Raw genomic sequence first — 17,971 nt, 5'->3', positions numbered from 1 at the left:
GTTTTTTACAACCTGGACCTTATTTGTAGCATTAAATACGCCCATTTACTCACCCAGACAACTTTGGTGGCATTTGGAGTCGTTTTGAAGAAATTAGCCCCAGAGGAGCGGCGCGTATATCCGTATAATGCGAGTACTCGGGGCATCCATGCAGCCTCTATATAACGCATAATCTGCAGAAACTCGTTCATATTCCAATATTTAGTTTTGATATGCTGGTGCTATTCCCCTCTGAGCCCGTGGTGGCATGTTATCAACATCCGGCGTCTCTAGACAACTACCTCTGACGTGGATGATGTCATTACCGAACGCCACGCGCTGCGAGCAGCCAGCCACAACACGGCTGACTCTGCGGCGGTCGGCTACGAATACGCAATAATGAACCACAGCTGTGCCAAACTACAGCTAAACTAGCCGACCGCTGGCTCAGAGGGGAATAGCAGCAGCATATCAGAACTAAATATTGGAATATGAACGAGTTTCTGCAGATTATGTGTTATATAGAGGCTGCGCATGGATGCCCCGAGTACTCGCATTATACGGATATACGCGCCGCTCCTCTGGGGCTAATTTCTTCAAAACGACTCCAAATGCCACCAAAGTTGTCTGGGTGAGTAAATGGTCGTATTTAATGCTACAAATAAGGTCCAGGTTGTAAAAAACTAAAGTTATCGTTTAAAACACCATAAATCACACCTGACCCAACGTTTAACTCCTGACTCTACAACACACCACCTTTCTGATCAGGCCGACATCATGTCTTGATGTCATTCCTTTGCAATTTGCCCACCGAGCTCACGTCCACAGCAAATCCTCACATTTACAGCAGTGATCCCCAACCTTTTCTGTACCATGGCCCAGTTTAATGTCTGACAATATTTTCACGGCCCAGTCTAAAGGTGTAGCAGATAAAAACAAAATAAAATGATAAGATCAGCATTAAAAACTGTGGTATTTTCTCTTTAATAATAATAATAACGATAATAATGAACGGAAATCCACTTTTTAATCATGTCAAGAGGACCTGGCTGCAGACTGGCACTGTCAGGCACCACCTGTTTTTGTAATTATGTGAAAAAACAAAATAATGGAAATTATTTTTTCTTTCTGTGCGGCCCAGTACCAAATGACCCACGGCCAACTAGTGGGCCACGGCCCACAGGTTGGGGATCAATGATTTAGAAGATGGAACCTGCAGATGTTTGACATTTTTGCTTGAAAAGATTAATCAGTTATTTTAGATTTATTAGACCTTGAAAGTGGGGACATTTTTTGGAAGTGAGGACATTTTGGTCGATGCTCACTTCGAGACAGACCTTCAAAGGGCTGTTCGAAGGCTCACACTTGGTTTTAACCCTTTAATGCCGTGGGCATCATATTTGATACATGCATTTCTGAAACGTTTTGCATTACCATAAGGTAAAAACTTTGCTCAAAATGATACAAACAAAAAAACATATTTGCTAATTTTCTTTTAAATCTTTTTTTAAAAAAAACACTCACAACTCTGTACAATCATCAATTATTTCTTGGGTCAGGCATTATAGGGTGAAGGGTTAGGTTAGTTGGGGTGAGGGGCTGGGCGATGCAGTATGTCAATGAAGGCCCTCACAGGGATAGATGTACAAACGTGTGTGCATGTGTGTCTTTTAGTGTCCTAAATATAAGCTCGTCACATCGTCCAGAGCGAAGCCGGTGGACAGCTCAGCTGAGGCAGAGAAATGGTTTTAAGTGCTGCTCTGCTCGCGCGGCACACTACACAACACAAACACAAACTCACAGCTAAGACCAACACTGATATCTGTGGAAGCGACTGGAAACCAAGACTTCATGCACATATTCAAAGTCTTTACAGGCCAAAACTCTCTCTGTGTTTCTGGAGCAGAACAGAAGTGTTTGGACACACCACAACACACAACAGTGTCCAGCAGGATACAAACAGGGCAGACTAACAGACTGCAAGTGACAAATCTGCCATATTAACTCAACTTGTTTCACTTCATATTTATTCTATTAATGACACAAAAATTAGAAACAGTGGACAGACATCCTGAAGTGATCGATATACCTCATCAATACAGGAATCTTCAGTTTTTTAGATTTAAGTGAGCGAGCAAACGAGCAAGAAAGTCCCAACGTAATTCTGGTTTATTAAGACTTCATATTTTTAATTATTTATTAATTAATCTTCATTGTAATCATCATCGGTCGTCATGACATCGACTTTATTTGGAGGTCAAACTGAAAAAAAGCACATCTGAAATGTTGGTAATCAATCACTGTGCAGGAAAAGTGCTTGAAGCAACAGCAGCACAGGACAAAACTAAGGCAGGAAGTGGGTCAATCTGGGTAATAATGTTACAGTTAGCCTTTGTTTTCTCTTCACCTGTCTTCACCTGTATCATCTGACAGCCGTTTCAGACCAGTCAGACTTCTTTTTGTTCATGTGACCATCACAGATTTCCACTATACGATTATTATTAGTCATAGAAGTGATAGAAAAATAAGTCCCCCGTTGTTAAACACCTTCTTTTAAACATTAGTGCCCTGATGGCCCTGATGACACAGCTCTACTGTATCAGGGGGGGGGGGTGTTCTTTCTGTGTGATGTAGCACCAGAGGCTAAAACGAGACGCTGTGAAGGACTCTGTTTCTTCAACATGCCCTTTAAAGTGCCATATTTTGACTGAGGTGGCCCCCCTCAAACACACACACACAAACACACACACACATATGTATCCACACACACACACACACACACATACAGCAGCAGCAGGATCAGTCTGAACCCCTGTGGCTGCTAACGCAACTCCGAAAGACTTCTTCACAGTGTGTGTGTGTGTGTGTGTGTGTGTAAAGCTGCGGCGCACACACACACACACTTTGGTTACGTGTGTGTAACTGTCAATCTGTGTTTACTGTGTGTCGACAGGCGTCTCCACCTGTTAACGTCTGTGTCCGGGTCTCAAACTGTGGTTTTTCTTGTTCTGTGTGTGTGTTTCTGTCAGCCTGCGCACATCTGTCTGTCTGTACGTGTGTGTGTGTGTCAGTTTGCATGTGTCTATCTGTGTTTCCCTCTGTCACTGTGTTTGTTTTATGTGTGTGTGTGTGTGTGTGTGTGTGTGCGTGCTCACCCATGCTGTTGGTGGAGCTGCACCACATCAGCAGACAGCCGGTGCACAGCAGGTTGAGGGTGCCGAACAGCAGGATCCTCCACGACTGAAAACGACAACGAACAAACAAAACGACTGTTAAAGAACAAGAACAAGAGGAGCAGAGGGGCTCAACCTCTGGGTCGAGGCCCAACAGCAGTCCGTCGTTATGCACACGGGGGGATGGGGATCTACTTTTTTACTTTTTCTTTTGAATCATGTCCTGGTAAGAATTTTGAGAGCAGTCAAAACTGTGTAACCAGACAACAGAATGTATTTTTACACTAATACAGTTCACCAGGCAAAGAAGAATCCTCATCAAAACACCGACTGGCTAATAGATCGTTAATGGATTTTTAATTGAGCTAAAAACGTCTTTGTTAATGGAACATGGAAAGCAACCAATTAAAAAAAAACAAGATTAAAATAAAGACAAATCACTTCCAGAAGAACTTGCATAATCACAGATATGAAGCCGAAATCTTGAGAATCAGTGGAAAAACGCTTTCACAATTTTGACATTTTATCGAGCTAATTATCGATAAACAACCTGCAGACGAATCGATGGTGAAAATTCAGTCTTTTGTATTGTTTCCATAAAGCAACTCAACAGCATCAAAGTCCCTAGCTGCGTTTCCATTGCCAATAGAAATGCGCAAATCCAAAATATCGCAATAAAAAACTGGTAATGGAAACACCTACATTTCAAGAATCCTCTCAAATATCGCTAAAACATTTTTACGCTCTCATGAGGTGGTTCTTCAGACGTGTCGATAGAAAGGTGTATCGCAAAAGTGTAATGGAAACACTTTTTTCGCATTTACAGTGATCCCTCGCTATAACGCGGTTTACTTTTCACGGTTTCGCTACTTCACGGATTTGCATCGTGCATTGTGTTCTGCATTCTGATTGGCTAAAAAGTCACTCCGCTTCTTCTCTACCTGTGCGTCAATAACGTTGCAGTTTAATATGTACACGTATGTAAAACAGCTCGCCAAATTTACATTACGTACGTGCAAATTCTCTTGCAATTTCGAGTTTCTCTAAAACCCATAATGTCGACAAAACGCTCTGGACCGACAAAAGCACCTGCGGCAGGGCCCAAAAGGCAGCGGAAGATGCGGAAGAAAAAAGAGCGACAACAACTGCCTATCACCGTGTTCTTCTCCCGAACAAACACACCTGCACCGCAGGCTTCAGAAGAAGAAAACACTGCAGAGCGGAGTCAGGATGCAGCGGCTCAGTCTGAAGAGCAGTGAAACACACCTGAGTCACTATTTGTCCGACTGTACTTTGTATTTATTCATAATCATTTTTAATTTTCTCCCGACTTGGGCAGCAAACAGCAACGAAATGCTGAATGTTACAAGGAGGTTGAAAGAGAACACGCATAACACTTTCGGCCATCTTCCTTAAAATGAAATCTCGCGGGACGTCCGAGAATTTATGAGAATTTCGGCCGGTTCGCAAAACACTGTTCGATGGAAACACCTGCAAGCAGCATTTGAACTTTGCCGAAATTTCAGAAATATCGCTTTTATTTTGCGAACAACTGTAATGGAAACACAGCTACTGCCTCCAAACGTAGACAACCGTGCTGACACAAAGCTTCTCCTCAGCCACAGGGAATATTATTATTTTGAGGCTGAGCAGGACTCGTCCTGAACAGGGTTTCCTCGACTGTCAGTCAGGGTCCTGTAACAGACAGGTGACCAGCCGCTCTCTATAATCTACACCCACACCTACAGGCCGACTGGGAGCTGCTGGGTTTTGACCGCTGGATGGAGAGTGGGCTTCCTGCCCTGCGGTCAACCCGCTGTCTCTGGGATTTAAGTGAATTCTCCGACTGAACGAGGACTGGCCGTGTGGCCCAACACGCTCACTGCAGTCTGAATCAGTTCAGAGAAAAACCAGCTCAGGGGAAGGTCACTTTCAGAGGACACGGGAGCAGAAAACAGGCTTAGTGCTGACAAAGAGCAGCTCTGCTCATCAGGAACACTTGCAGGTTACAGAAAGTGCAGATCTCTATTTTAGATATTACCTAAATATCCCAACAGAGAAATACATTTACCAAATGTTAAGAATGGAGCTACAACAGCAACGCCAAAATACTGAAAATGGACTGTTAAGGGATTTCCTTCCTGAAGACATCTTTCAGGATCTGCAAAAAACAACTCAAGTAGAACCAAACACTGCTGTGTGATGACGAAAGAGTGCAAAGAGTGAGGACGCTTAAATCATTTCATTAATCATTAATCACAGGAATACACAGTAATTATTACATTGGTAAAAAAAAAAAAAAGGAAAGGTTGCATGGCTTAATTAACCACTGAAGTTAACATATCATCGCATCCCGGCCCACAGGTGCACACTCGGTCTGGCTACAGCGCTCATGCTTTTGGTGCATGGCCTTTCTACTGTCACAGTAACGACTACAAGCTCATCCATGCATCACAAAGCAGGTGAAGGCTCTCTTCTGTCTTAAACGTCACTGCTCGGCTCCAGCAGCTGTGGCATACTGCATATTTAGCTGTATAAGTAACACTGAGCTATTTGATCCATGTATGTGTGCATGCTGCACGCGTTACATCGGAAGAGGGTCGTATCCATTGAATGCATCGGCTGCAAACTGCCAGTCTGGAAATGTCTTCAAATATTTTATTCAATAAGTAAAGGTTTAATTTAGGCAATCAGTGCTATGTAATTAAGGTTAGAAGAAGACCGTGATGCTGACACTGTGAGTTTTACAGACGAGGTGAGAAGCGAGCGCATTATGACCCTGCTCATGTGCAAAGTCTTGAAAAAAGATTTAGAGAGTAATCAAGAAACGAACGCTGACTATTGGCAGGAGACAGTTCAGGCGAAGGTCACCTGACTTTCTCCTTTGCTTCGGAGAGACAGCCGTCATTCTCGCACAATAACCACAGGCCGCCATTCAAGAAAACAGAAACGTAGGATGTTTCAAGTGTTCAGACAAATGACCAACGTGAGAGCAGTCTGACAGTGTAACAAAGACCTCTCCATTTGTCTCTGTACAATCTGTATCCGAGCCCATTCAACACTGGCTGGATGGAAATTCAGCAGAATCTTCAATGAAGGAAAAAAAAAAACAAAAAATAAAACCTTGGGTCTCCACTCGCCCTCTGAGCAGAAAGAGAGAGAGTGTTTGTGTGTGTCAGAGGGAAGAGAAACAAGAAATGGAACAAGGGAACGAGAGAGAGTGTGTGTGTGTGTGTGTGTGTGTGTGTGTGTGTGTGTGTGTGTCCTGGCCTGTCACTTCGTGTTGGAGTCATATGCCGTGGTGGGGAGCGCCGAGTGCTGTGAAATCTACAATTACTGTGGTGTGCTGTGTTATGACAGCACTGGGGCGTCTGGTGACAGCACTAGCCAGCGACAGGCATGGGAGACCCACAGTGTGTGTGTGTGTGTGTGTGTGTGTGTGTGTGTGCGCATGCATGCGTGTATGTGTCTGTGTGTGCAAACAGAGAGACAACACTTGGTCCAAAACATTCCCAACCCCCCCTGCCCACCCCCTTCACGTACACATACACTCTGTGCCTGAAGGAGCGTGCGCGCTTGTTAAATCCTGACGCTCTGCTGCCCCCGTCTGTTGGTCAGCGGCGTCGCCCGGATGTCCGACGGCACGCCGGCGTGCCAACATATTGAGGTTACATGTGACATTGGAGTGACAGGGCTGCGGCGCTCGCACGACGCTCGCACAGCGGCTCGTACAGCGGCTCGTACAGCGGCAGCGACCAGGTACTGTATTAAATAAGGAGCCCCTGCCGACGCCGGGCCTGATTACATCACTGCTGAGCGCCGTGCCACATCATAGAGCAGCGCCGAGCAAATGTGTGTCATCGTGGTGAGCAGACGTATGACTCATTTTAGCCTCTAAAGAGAGGAAGAGCAAGAGGGGGAGTTTCATGATAACAGGCTGGGGGTGTGTGCAGGGACTGAGACCTGCAGCATGCCGCCTTCACAGCCGACCAGGACTCACTTCCGGTGGCAACGACAAAACAAAAAACGTCCTCTCCCGCTCTTTTGGCTGTCGGGCCTGTGTGTCTCCAGGGTGGCCGTGTTCTCCTCTCAAAATAAACCTACTTACATAATGAAGCGGCGGCGGCAGCGGCGGCGGCTGCCTGTTAGCGCAGACGGAGGAGTTTCCGACTGGGCGGCTGCAGCAGAAACGAGATGAAGCCTGGTCCTCTCGCTCTCCGGTCCTCTGGGCACGTCTTTCCTCTGCTGACGGCCTGATGTCCCTGTTCTAGTTTCATCAGGACATTTTGTTACAGCAGCAGTGGCTCATGGGCTCCACTGTGTTACTGTACGATATAATAAACCAGACCTGGTGAATGGAGTCCAGTACTACTGTCAGTGCTGCTCTGACAACACTTTGTTTGTCTGTCAATTCATCTAATAAACATACTAGCAGCTGTAACTCAGTATATTAAAGGATAACTTTCATTTTTTACAACCTGGACCTTATTTGTAGCATTAAATACGACCATTTACTCACCCAGACAACTTTGGTGGCATTTGGAGTCGTTTTGAAGAAATTAGCCCCAGAGGAGCGGCGCGTATATCCGTATAATGCGAGTACTCGGGGCATCCATGCGCAGCCTCTATATAACACATAATCTGCAGAAACTCGTTCATATTCCAATATTTTGTTCTGATATGCTGCTGCTATTCCCCTCTGAGCCCGTGGTGGCATGTTATCAACATCCGGTGTCTCTAGACAACTACCTCTGACGTGGATGATGTCATTACCGAACGCCGGGCGCTGCGAGCAGCCAGCCACAACACGGCTGACTCTGCGGCGGTCGGCTAAGAATACGCAATAACGAACCACAGCTGTGCCAAACTACAGCTAAACTAGCCGACCGCCGGCTCAGAGGGGAATAGCACCAGCATATCATAACTAAATATTGGAATATGAACGAGTTTCTGCAGATTATGTGTTATATAGAGGCTGCGCATGGATGCCCCGAGTACTCGCATTATACGGATATACGCGCCGCTCCTCTGGGGCTCATTTCTTCAAAACGACTCCAAATGCCACCAAAGTTGTCTGGGTGAGTAAATGGGCGTATTTAATGCTACAAATAAGGTCCAGGTTGTAAAAAACCAAAGTTATCCTTTAATATTATTTAATGTACAGTAGGAAAGTCTAATGTGAAATTTTTATGTTAGGAACTTTATTTGTTGAGCTCTGTCAAGTCAAGCAGGGTCTAATGAATAGACACTAGTTAGCTGCATTATGGGAGGTGATGAAGTCTCCCAGCTTCATGAAGGAGCTAAACTAAATCACTCAGATCGTCTTTTAAGACCAAGTATTTAATCAGCATCACTCAATATGAGACATGTGGCTTGCAGTATGCTGTATTCTGGGTCTGAGCCCTGCAGAGTTTATCACTAATAATAAAAGATATGGAAAGACGGGGGGGGAGTCTGCTGACACTCATTCATTTGTTTGTTCAGAGAAACAATGTGCAAATCAGGCTTCACAGTCTTACAGGTGAGGTCAGAAGCACATGACGCATTATGACCCTGCTCATGAACAAAGATCTAGAGACTGATCATCGTTCCTGGCAAACCAAAGGATGAGGAGGGCTGATTGGAAATACAGTTTTTCTCATTTTAATGTTTTTTATGGCCTAATCTTTACTAAAGTTTCCTCTATTAATTAGTTGCAGAGATGTCACCTTGGATTTAAACCAGTAATCATGAAAACATGTAATTATTGAGCTTTTCGTTCATGTTTTGAGAGACTCAGTCTAACGAGTACGGAGGAGTGTTACAGATGTGTTCGTGGTGTGGCACGAGGTTGTTCGCGTGATGCGACAAACAGTCGTGTCAAGCAGAGAGAAAAAATCCAGCATGCTGTCAAACCTCCACACACCCGACCAATCAGTGCGTAACCTGGACACGATGGTCCAATGAGCGGTTTCTCAGGAAGGTGCGTGAGGACGACGTTTCCAACCAGCTCTCTGTTAGAAAACACTGAGCTCCTCTAACATTTCTGCTGTAAAAGAGTTTTCATCTGTCAGCGACCAGCTGTGCCGTCACACTGCACCTGAAGCCAGATGTTTGTGTTATTTCACAACACAGAAGGTAACAGGAGACGTGAGACGAGGGCGACGAGGCGCCGAGGAAGCACATCTCAACTTTCGCCGCTTTGAACTACGTTTGGCCTCTGAGCCGTGTACGACACCGTGTAATCCAATCCAAGGCTCTATGGAGAAGCGAGACCCCCCCTGCCCTGCCAGTGTGTGGTCAAAGTGGATTACAGTACAATAACGCTGACACACACAAAACAATCATGTCTGAGATCCTTTCACGCTCATTATCAGAGAGTTTTCTCTAATTTTTACCCCCCAGGGTTGTCCGGACGCATTTTTATCTTCAACTCTGCATCTGCCCCCGTTTTCTGTGTCACACGGAGCACTACTGTGTTTTTTCATGTACTTTAGTTTTAGAGAAAAAAACCTTTCCAGGTATTTGAACTGAACGTGTTTTTAAACTGTTATCGCTGCCTGTTTTCAGAGCGGTGAGGTCAGAGTTGGAATATTTAATTAATGTTTATGAGGCGGATCACAGCCTGCGGGAACAGAAGTACCTTCATCCTAAAGTACTGCTGTAAAAGTGTGAGAGCTGCTGACCGGCCGCCTGCTAACGAGGCACGAGTGGGTCGGCTTGGATGAGGTCACACTGCAAAGAGTGAAGTCTGAGCAAGATTAAATATGTTAGATCATGGCAGCATGCTTTGCTTTTTGTCTGACATCATATATGTTGTAACCAGGCAGTTTTGATGTTCGAGCTTTCCACTTGTTTCAAGTTTTTTTGTTTAGAATTAAAAAGCTGTTTCAACACTGAGAGACAAAACTCCCAAAGTCAGAATTTCTTTGTATCCAGAATAAAGATCTTGTTTTCCGTCTGGCTGTACTACTTTTAAGATAAGTAGGGGTGCACGATAGTTATCGGGCCGATAACAGGAAATTATGACGTCATTCCGATAAGTCCGATATCATCACGAACAGCCCCGATAACATTTGTGTTTTTGTCAGCACGGCAGCGCCTCGCTCCCACTATGAGACCCGAATGGCCTGCAGTGAATGCTGCGTTCATGTGACGTTGGCATAATCAGAAAAACTCTTTCTCACTGGGAAAAATCAAGAATACCTCCTCATGCCAGAAAACAACTCGTTAACTCGGTCATAATTTTGCTAGTTGCTGACTTGAATTAACATTCGCAGTATTTTTACATATGTTACACATAAGGAATAGAAACACGAACTTAGAAAAGTCGAAAGAACGACTGGCAAACCAGAGAACGGGGGAATGTACGTCACACCTTGAATGCAGCATGCGGCACAGCGTGCTTATGAAAACAGAGTTCAGACTTCTTCAAAGTTTCCGAAGGAGACAGTTCGCTGGTTATTCGTAACAAATGTTCCGAGTGAGTTCCACGAGGAGTGAGAAACAGCACGAGCTTTAATACTTCAAACCTGGTCAGTCACCTGAAACATAACCACTGCTTTGACGGAGTTTGGAAAGCGTATGAGGACGGCCGGCCTGCTAAAGACGCTAACGTTAGCAAGCCAGCCGCAAAGAAGCCACCGGGCTTTTTTGCAGTGCACAAGTGGAAAACGTGTATAATCTTTGTTTGACTTCTTAGAAGTACTAACTTTAAAATACGCAGTGAAAGCCTTATTTTCACTGGACCAGAATTGTAATAACTTATTTAACCAGGAAAGCTCCTCATGGAGAGTGAAAACCTCTGGCCAAGAACCGCCTGGAGGCCTGAAAAGATTTGCTCTGGAAAAACTCATTTACTGCCATACTGGTTCGACTTTCTCCATTAAATGAGTGCATGTCGAGTGGGCCCAAAATGCTATCAAATCATAAATAGGCTCTCTAATTTCAAAAATAAGGTCTTGCTTCCACTGCACTCTAAATAATTACTGACCCAGAAAGACAAACAATACACTGTAATAAATGATTCTGTGGTCATGTAGGTTTTAACTGATGAATTTGGTAAAGTATATTCAATATTAATGTGTCCTTGATTTTGTCGTGATTATTTAAGTAAAATTCAAATAAAAATGTCTTGAATAAAACCAGCGTATTTTGGATTAATTAAATATAAGCTTTCTGTTTATGCAATTCTAAACGGAGAGAAAATTGAATAAATCCAACTTAATTGAACCTGTCAATTTTTAATTGAAAAGCACTTCCTGTTAACCGCGCTTTTTGAATTTGGCAGGCAAAACATGCAGATGGGCAGTTACCCTCCTCCACTTTACTCATCTATGTTATCTGGTTAACTGTGGTAAGTAAACTTATTTTGTCTGTACTGGGATGGTGAAGTCAATACATGTCTATGGTGCATGCTGAATTATAATACAACATGAGCAGAGCATAGCACACAGAGAGAGAGAAACTCAGCAGCAGAAAGCCGGCTTCTGTTAGCTAACTATGTTAACTATGTTAATATAGGCTCGTATTGTGATAGTGTTTCGCTTCCAAAATGGAAACGTTCGTATTGCTGATAAAAGCACAAGCTTTTACTTTGAAAGATGTCGGTTATTATTCCGATATGGTGTTGCCCATGTTGCGTTACTGTTATTCATATGTCCTCGGCATGTACTTATTAAATCCTGCCGATAATCATGTTGGGGTTTGTGTTGCGATCAGACACTTTTCCATATCGAGAAATGATCAGGATTATCGCGCTAAGTATATTGAGCTTTTATTTCCAAACTCTACTTGCTGCACTTCCGTTAACTTAACTTCCGCGTTGTGTTGGACCGTTTACCACGCAGGTAACGTTATCACTTATCTCTGTTCTTTCGCTGTTTTGTCATAAACGTTAAGTTACCTCGAAAACGCATTAAGTCAGTGTTACGTTTTAGGGCTTCAATTTTATTGAGGTTTACTGTTACTCTTAATTCATAATCTCCCGCCAGCCGCGAAAAGTCGAATCAGGTCGGCGAGCTAACATAACGGTTGCGTCAATAAAATTCTTCTGACAATATGTGAGGAACAATGTGGTACCATTCGTTTTATGTCCAGCATATGCAGGGTTGATAGTTTAAAAGTTTAGCGAACTTCGTGTGGTGTGTGTGTGTGTGTGTGTGTGGTGGGGGTGGGGTAGGGGGCGTGTCAGGACATGCTGCTGTGATCTGTTTGTTTGTTCTACCTTTGCATAAAACTCAGTAAACATTTAGTCAATCACTTATTATATGATAGTAATTATGTGTTCAAGTGTACAACAATTAGGTTTTGCAATTCATTTAAAATATGAAATATTGAAATAAAGTTAAATTAACAAGGTTTGTTTTTGGAGTAACTCTCACATCTAGAATGTAGGCTATAATTGTTTAAAATTTAATTTCTTGCTAGACTGGATGTCATCAGTGTACATATATGTTGACAATAAAGGGATGCAAATATTGATATACCAACCAGCCCTACAATACACCATATGCATGTGATTGATACATGGATGGTTTTTATTTTATCTGCAATTAAACAGAAAGGCACATTTTGTAATTAACATGACTGTGTTTCTCTTATGTGCCCCCAGATGAGATGGCAGTGTAAAACCTGTGGATACAGAGCAACGACAAGAGGTGATCTTCTGACCCATTACAGGCTACAGCACAGGACATTTGAAACTGGAAATTCGGTACCTTGTCTTGTCCATGATAGGACAGTGTAGCCATGCCCTAATGTTTCTTAGTTCTTCTCGACAGGTACTCTGGCAACTGTACACATTTTTGTTTTCACAAAATAGTGTTCAAGGTCATAATTTGTAAAAGTTTGCAATGAAATGCTATAACTTTTATAATAAAAAATGTTAATTTTGGCAAGCATTTTATGTGTGATTTGTTAATTTCTGAGTTTTATTTCCTCTGTTCTTCCTGGTACCCAGTGTAATCTCACCTTAAAATGTAGATCATGAGATAAACACAATATATCTAAGTAAGAATAATATTTCGATTTAATTAAATCCACTGAGTAAATTCAAATAAATTAACTGATTAAGATATTTCATTATTACTCAATTACATGGTACTTGTATGTAGAATTTAATTATGTTTTATTAATACTTTTTACTAATTTAGACATTTCTCTTTTTGATATATACTCAATATTTTTGTTTAGGTTTTAATTATTGCCTTTTTGTATTTTAATTAAATCTACTCATATTAAATGGTTAACTCCAAAGGGTCTCATTTAATTAAAATTTACTCAATTACAAATCTGATAATATTTAATTAATAATATTGCGTGCAATCTGTTGCCTCAATTTTATTGAGTAAATATGGTATATCTTTCTTTACAGTGTAGTCACAGGTGGGTGATGCTGCAGAGGTGGTTCAAGAAGTCTCATTTTACCACAGTGATTATTTTTATTGGACTTTAAGGTGAGTGACATTAATCCAAGACGACCACAGCTGACGTTTGATGAAAAAGTATGAGTTTCAGTGTAAAACTGCATTAAAGAGTCACTGCATTTTGTTCTTCCTTACAGGGTGAAGGGCTTCTCAAACTCCAACTTCAAATTAAAAGAGAACACGCAGCAGGTGAAAAACGGCAGAACAACACATTAAAGCACCTCGTCAACATTAACGAGCCACAGCCGACAACATGCAAAGCGTTCAGATAGAGAGACTACAGACAGAAGCTGCCCATGACGACAGATCAACCTGCCAGACAAAGCGGGGCAGCATTCAGCTCGTGGCTGACGGTATTTTACTGCGAGAGCTTCATCTCTTCTGCTTTCACTGGAACATTGTGACCTGCTAGGAAAACAGGATTACTGCAAGTGTTTGGGTTTGACTCTGTGTATGAGACGCAAAATGGAATGGGATTAACCAAGTGAGGATCCTCCTGCCGCTACAAGGTTCATACCACTGTTGAAGAGTCATATTTGAGGACTTTTAGGTGACCTAAACCAAAAATCCAAACTCTTTATCATCACATCTAAAAATGCAGAATTAAAGCTTACAAAATTTGCTTATACCCGCAGGAATTATATCGCAATTTTTTTTTCTTTTATCAATCATTTGTGTAAATTCAAGCTTATTCCAAACCTTGAAAACACAAAACACACACACTCACTTACCCGTCTATCTGAGGAGACTAGTCTGAATTCTTGCACAAGTTTTCCAAAGATGGATCTGTGTGTCTTCCTGAATGGATGGATGGTGCCCTGCAGATTAAAACATATTAATCATAATTATCAAAACGGACTGAACTATTGACGTGAGAACCGATAATGACACTTCATGCAGACAGAGTGTGCAGCTAAAATCATTCTGTATTGTTGTCAGTTGACATTTAGATTAATTTGAACTCAAAATGTGACCTACACTGCCACCAAGTGGTGTGTTGCTGTATAACACTAACTACAGCTGAACGGGATGCCACAGGACAACTTTTATTAAAACTCTGACTGAAAGAGGAATTCTGGGTTAAGAAATGAAGAGATGAGGGGAAAAATAAACAACAATTCAGGGATTCAAGAACAACACAGTCTCTTTACATAACACACTGTTTTAAGATATACAAATGTCTTAAGTAATAAAGTTCTCAAAACGAATTTGATGGCTGTTAATAATGGCCCTCACTATTTCAAGTATATTCATTCCAATAAAATATATCTCTTCAAACCCCCGAAAGACCAAACAAACCTTTAAACAGAAGTAAAAAATAACTAAGAACTGGAGAATTTTCCCCTAATTTTCTAACAAAGCCAAAAGTCCCTTTGAGACTTTGTTTATATTTTCCACAGAAGATCTAACTTTTGTCAACAAATGATTATTTTGTGTCACACTAAGACTTTAATATAAGATCAAATTTGTGGCTTCTTTATACAAAGATCCTACTTGTCCAAAAGGTATTAATTTTAATAACACTTAACTCTAAAAAAGAAAAGTTTAAATCAGTTCTTCACTGTTCTTTGAAGATTTATACATACTGGTCTAAACAGTATTGAAACACATGAATATAGACAGAATAAGGAACAAAAGTCACGGTAAAAATAAAGTATAACCTGTAAACTCCCATCAGTTTAAGCTCAGTCTGATTAGCTCTTTCCTGACTGTGAAATTGCAGTTTGACCATATTTTAATGTCTGCAGATCAAAATATGAAGGCCAGGAAATATTGCACAAATGCCCAGCCTGACTTGGTGGTGATGTGAGATCAGACAGAGTTATTAATTTTCAGGGATGATGCAGAATAAAAAATAAACATGTCATCATATGTGTGCTCTCTTTTAAACAATGACAGCAGAAATCCTACACAAAATGTTCACAGATGCAATTCACACAAACCAAAAACGTAAACTAGCATCTTAATGAGGATTATTGTTGACAAGTTTCAGTGCTACAATATTAACATGATTGTTCGCTGGATAACCTACTGGAATACCTGCACATAATGTGGGTGTTTGATTTTGAAAGTGATCACCAAATGTTACAGGCGGCCGTGTTGAAGGAGAGACTATCACACCAGGATTACGTGAAAGATAATGGTATTACTGTTTGGATTTAAAAACACTCGTCTTTCCTCTGGTTGGGCGATATGGCCAAAATCATGATGTATGTAAATTTATATCACAGCAACAGTATAAATCATGGTACAGTAACTGTTCAATAAATTAAAATAACCATATTGTACCATACGTCATTACATTTAATTATTTTCTACTTTCATTTGGAACTTCCAGACAAACACAAACAGCTGCCTCACATGATACAGCACGACGAAAAAGACTCAAAACAGTGAAAATGGAAGCTTTAAGGTTCCAAATGAGAACAGAGATCCAACAGAGGTGCATGACCGCCACCAACTGTTCTCAGGTCAAGTGAGAACGTGGTCAACAGCCTGCTGAGCAAATCACGTGAGCCTGCAAGGCAGATGCTAAATATATATATATATATATCCCAAAGACATTAAATCCGATTTCTCATGTGAACTCTGGACAGTGTCCACATAATGAGGCCAGGACATTGTCCAGAGTTGTCCTTTCACACATGGAGCTTGTGTCCATGTCTGACGCATTCGCACTCACTGGAAATGCTTTGTTGGTTTATGGGTAGAGCATGGAGGAGGAGGAGGAGGAGGACTCATTCACAAAGTTCTAACATTGATAATAAAAACTCCCAGAGACACTCACCAAGACGTACGTGTCATGCTCATGCTTCTTCCTGTGCATGTGGACATCTGTGGAGGAATACAGGAACCATCGTCAACATGTAATAACAACAAAACACAAAGCTTAACTTAACAGAGACTCCTCAACACACTGCTACCCCTCTTCTGAAGGCACCTTCACCCAGAAATGCTGGGGCCACTTTCTATGTTGTCATATTTCAGTTTATTCCATTAAACCATGATAAACAGTGACACAATAAAATCCTGCCTACAGTCTAGAACGTCCACCATCATGAAAGGAAGTTTGAAGTTTGAGGATATCAGGCTTCATAAGATTCAGAGAAAACAGGCAGAGGTGCTGAGATGTCATGATGCACAGTCATGATATGAGATGAGATGCAGCAGGATCTCAGGATGAGCTGTTAGCATCTCTGCTTGTCCTTTTAATATCCCTGTGCTGACTGACAATGTTTCAAGGCAATGGACAAAAGTGTTTCATAGAAATATCAGATTCTTATATCATAGTTTGCATCAATGTGATGAAGTGTCTTCTAAAATAACGTGTCCAATATAAAAGGTTTAATCCAGATAACACACTGCGAACAGAGAGAATGGGCCAGCTCAGGAGGCAACGTTAGTTCACCAACTGCTAAAACCGGAGAGATTAACTGACAATTAAAACCAAAAATCTTCACGTTAGTAAATTTGTTCACGTGTTCTGTCATCGTAAAACTACAATTTAACGCCAGAACATAACCTTACGTCAGTTACTACCACAACTGCATCGCTGGGGTATGACCTACAGTCTAAAACATTTTTGTTCATTTAGACGTGAGACTGCCTCAACTAGTTGACAGTTGCTTTGATGCTAACAAGCTAGCTTGATTAGCCATACACTAACGTTGCCGCCAACAAACAAGGTACAGAGGCCCAGACGGAGCACAAAGCTGGTTTACACTAGGCTTGAAAGACATTAACACATTAAAGTTTGCACTGTCGATATAGTCAAGTAACAGCAATGAAAGCAACGAAAAAAATCCATCCTAACTAACTCAGAAACAGCTGTTACCTTGCAGAGCCGCCTGTTTGACTACGTGTTGTTAGCAGTTAGCCTGTTAGCATAACAAACCTGAATCATTGATGTTAATGACATCCACCGACACCATGTCAGGTTTATCCAGCGGCCCCACTTTCCTCTCGGTCACCCCGGACGGCACCACATCCGGCTTCGGGCCGAACTTTCTGGGGTAAAAGTCCCCGACATTGTGGTAAGACAGACCCGAAGACGTGGACATCATCCCGTCCATCGCCATTTTGGACTTCCTGTACCCATGAGCCTTTTCCATTGACTGCGAGGCGCATGCGTGGATCGTGATTTGTGAATCAGCGCCTGTTAAGTCTGATGCGACTGATCTGAATGTGGCCCCTGAGGGAAACCACTGAATAACAAGCCTGTTCATTTGCTGTAGAGATCTTTTTTTAAGTCCATGGAAGACCATTAGATAGTTTGTCAGCATTTTGACATACATTAAAATTATGAAAGAGTTACTCTAAATTCTTAACATAAAGTCATTTCAGCAGATAAAAAAATAAACATGACATCCAACATAAGAAAGAAAGAAAATAAATAATGACAAATAAAATAAA

At 41.9% G+C, this 17,971-nt stretch overlaps 1 protein-coding gene across 1 annotated transcript in view; it reads right to left on the bottom strand.

Moving 5' to 3' along the window:
- The window catches only part of slc30a6 (solute carrier family 30 member 6), a 60,169-nt gene extending 42,527 nt beyond the window's left edge, over nt 1-17,642 (bottom strand). Inside the window, exons 1-4 of the mRNA XM_041947664.1 lie at nt 17,454-17,642; nt 16,347-16,393; nt 14,290-14,376; nt 3,135-3,219 (exon numbers count right to left, since the gene is read on the bottom strand). Of these exons, the coding sequence (XP_041803598.1) occupies nt 3,135-3,219; nt 14,290-14,376; nt 16,347-16,393; nt 17,454-17,637 (403 nt within the window). The 5' untranslated portion in view covers nt 17,638-17,642. The remainder of the gene's footprint in view (nt 1-3,134; nt 3,220-14,289; nt 14,377-16,346; nt 16,394-17,453) is intronic.
- Nucleotides 17,643-17,971: the final 329 nt, after the last annotated feature.

This window comes from Chelmon rostratus, chromosome 11 (genome assembly GCF_017976325.1).
Source record: "Chelmon rostratus isolate fCheRos1 chromosome 11, fCheRos1.pri, whole genome shotgun sequence".
In the NCBI taxonomy this organism is placed as follows: Eukaryota; Metazoa; Chordata; class Actinopteri; order Chaetodontiformes; family Chaetodontidae; genus Chelmon; species Chelmon rostratus.
This window is presented reverse-complemented; position numbering and strand designations above follow the sequence as displayed.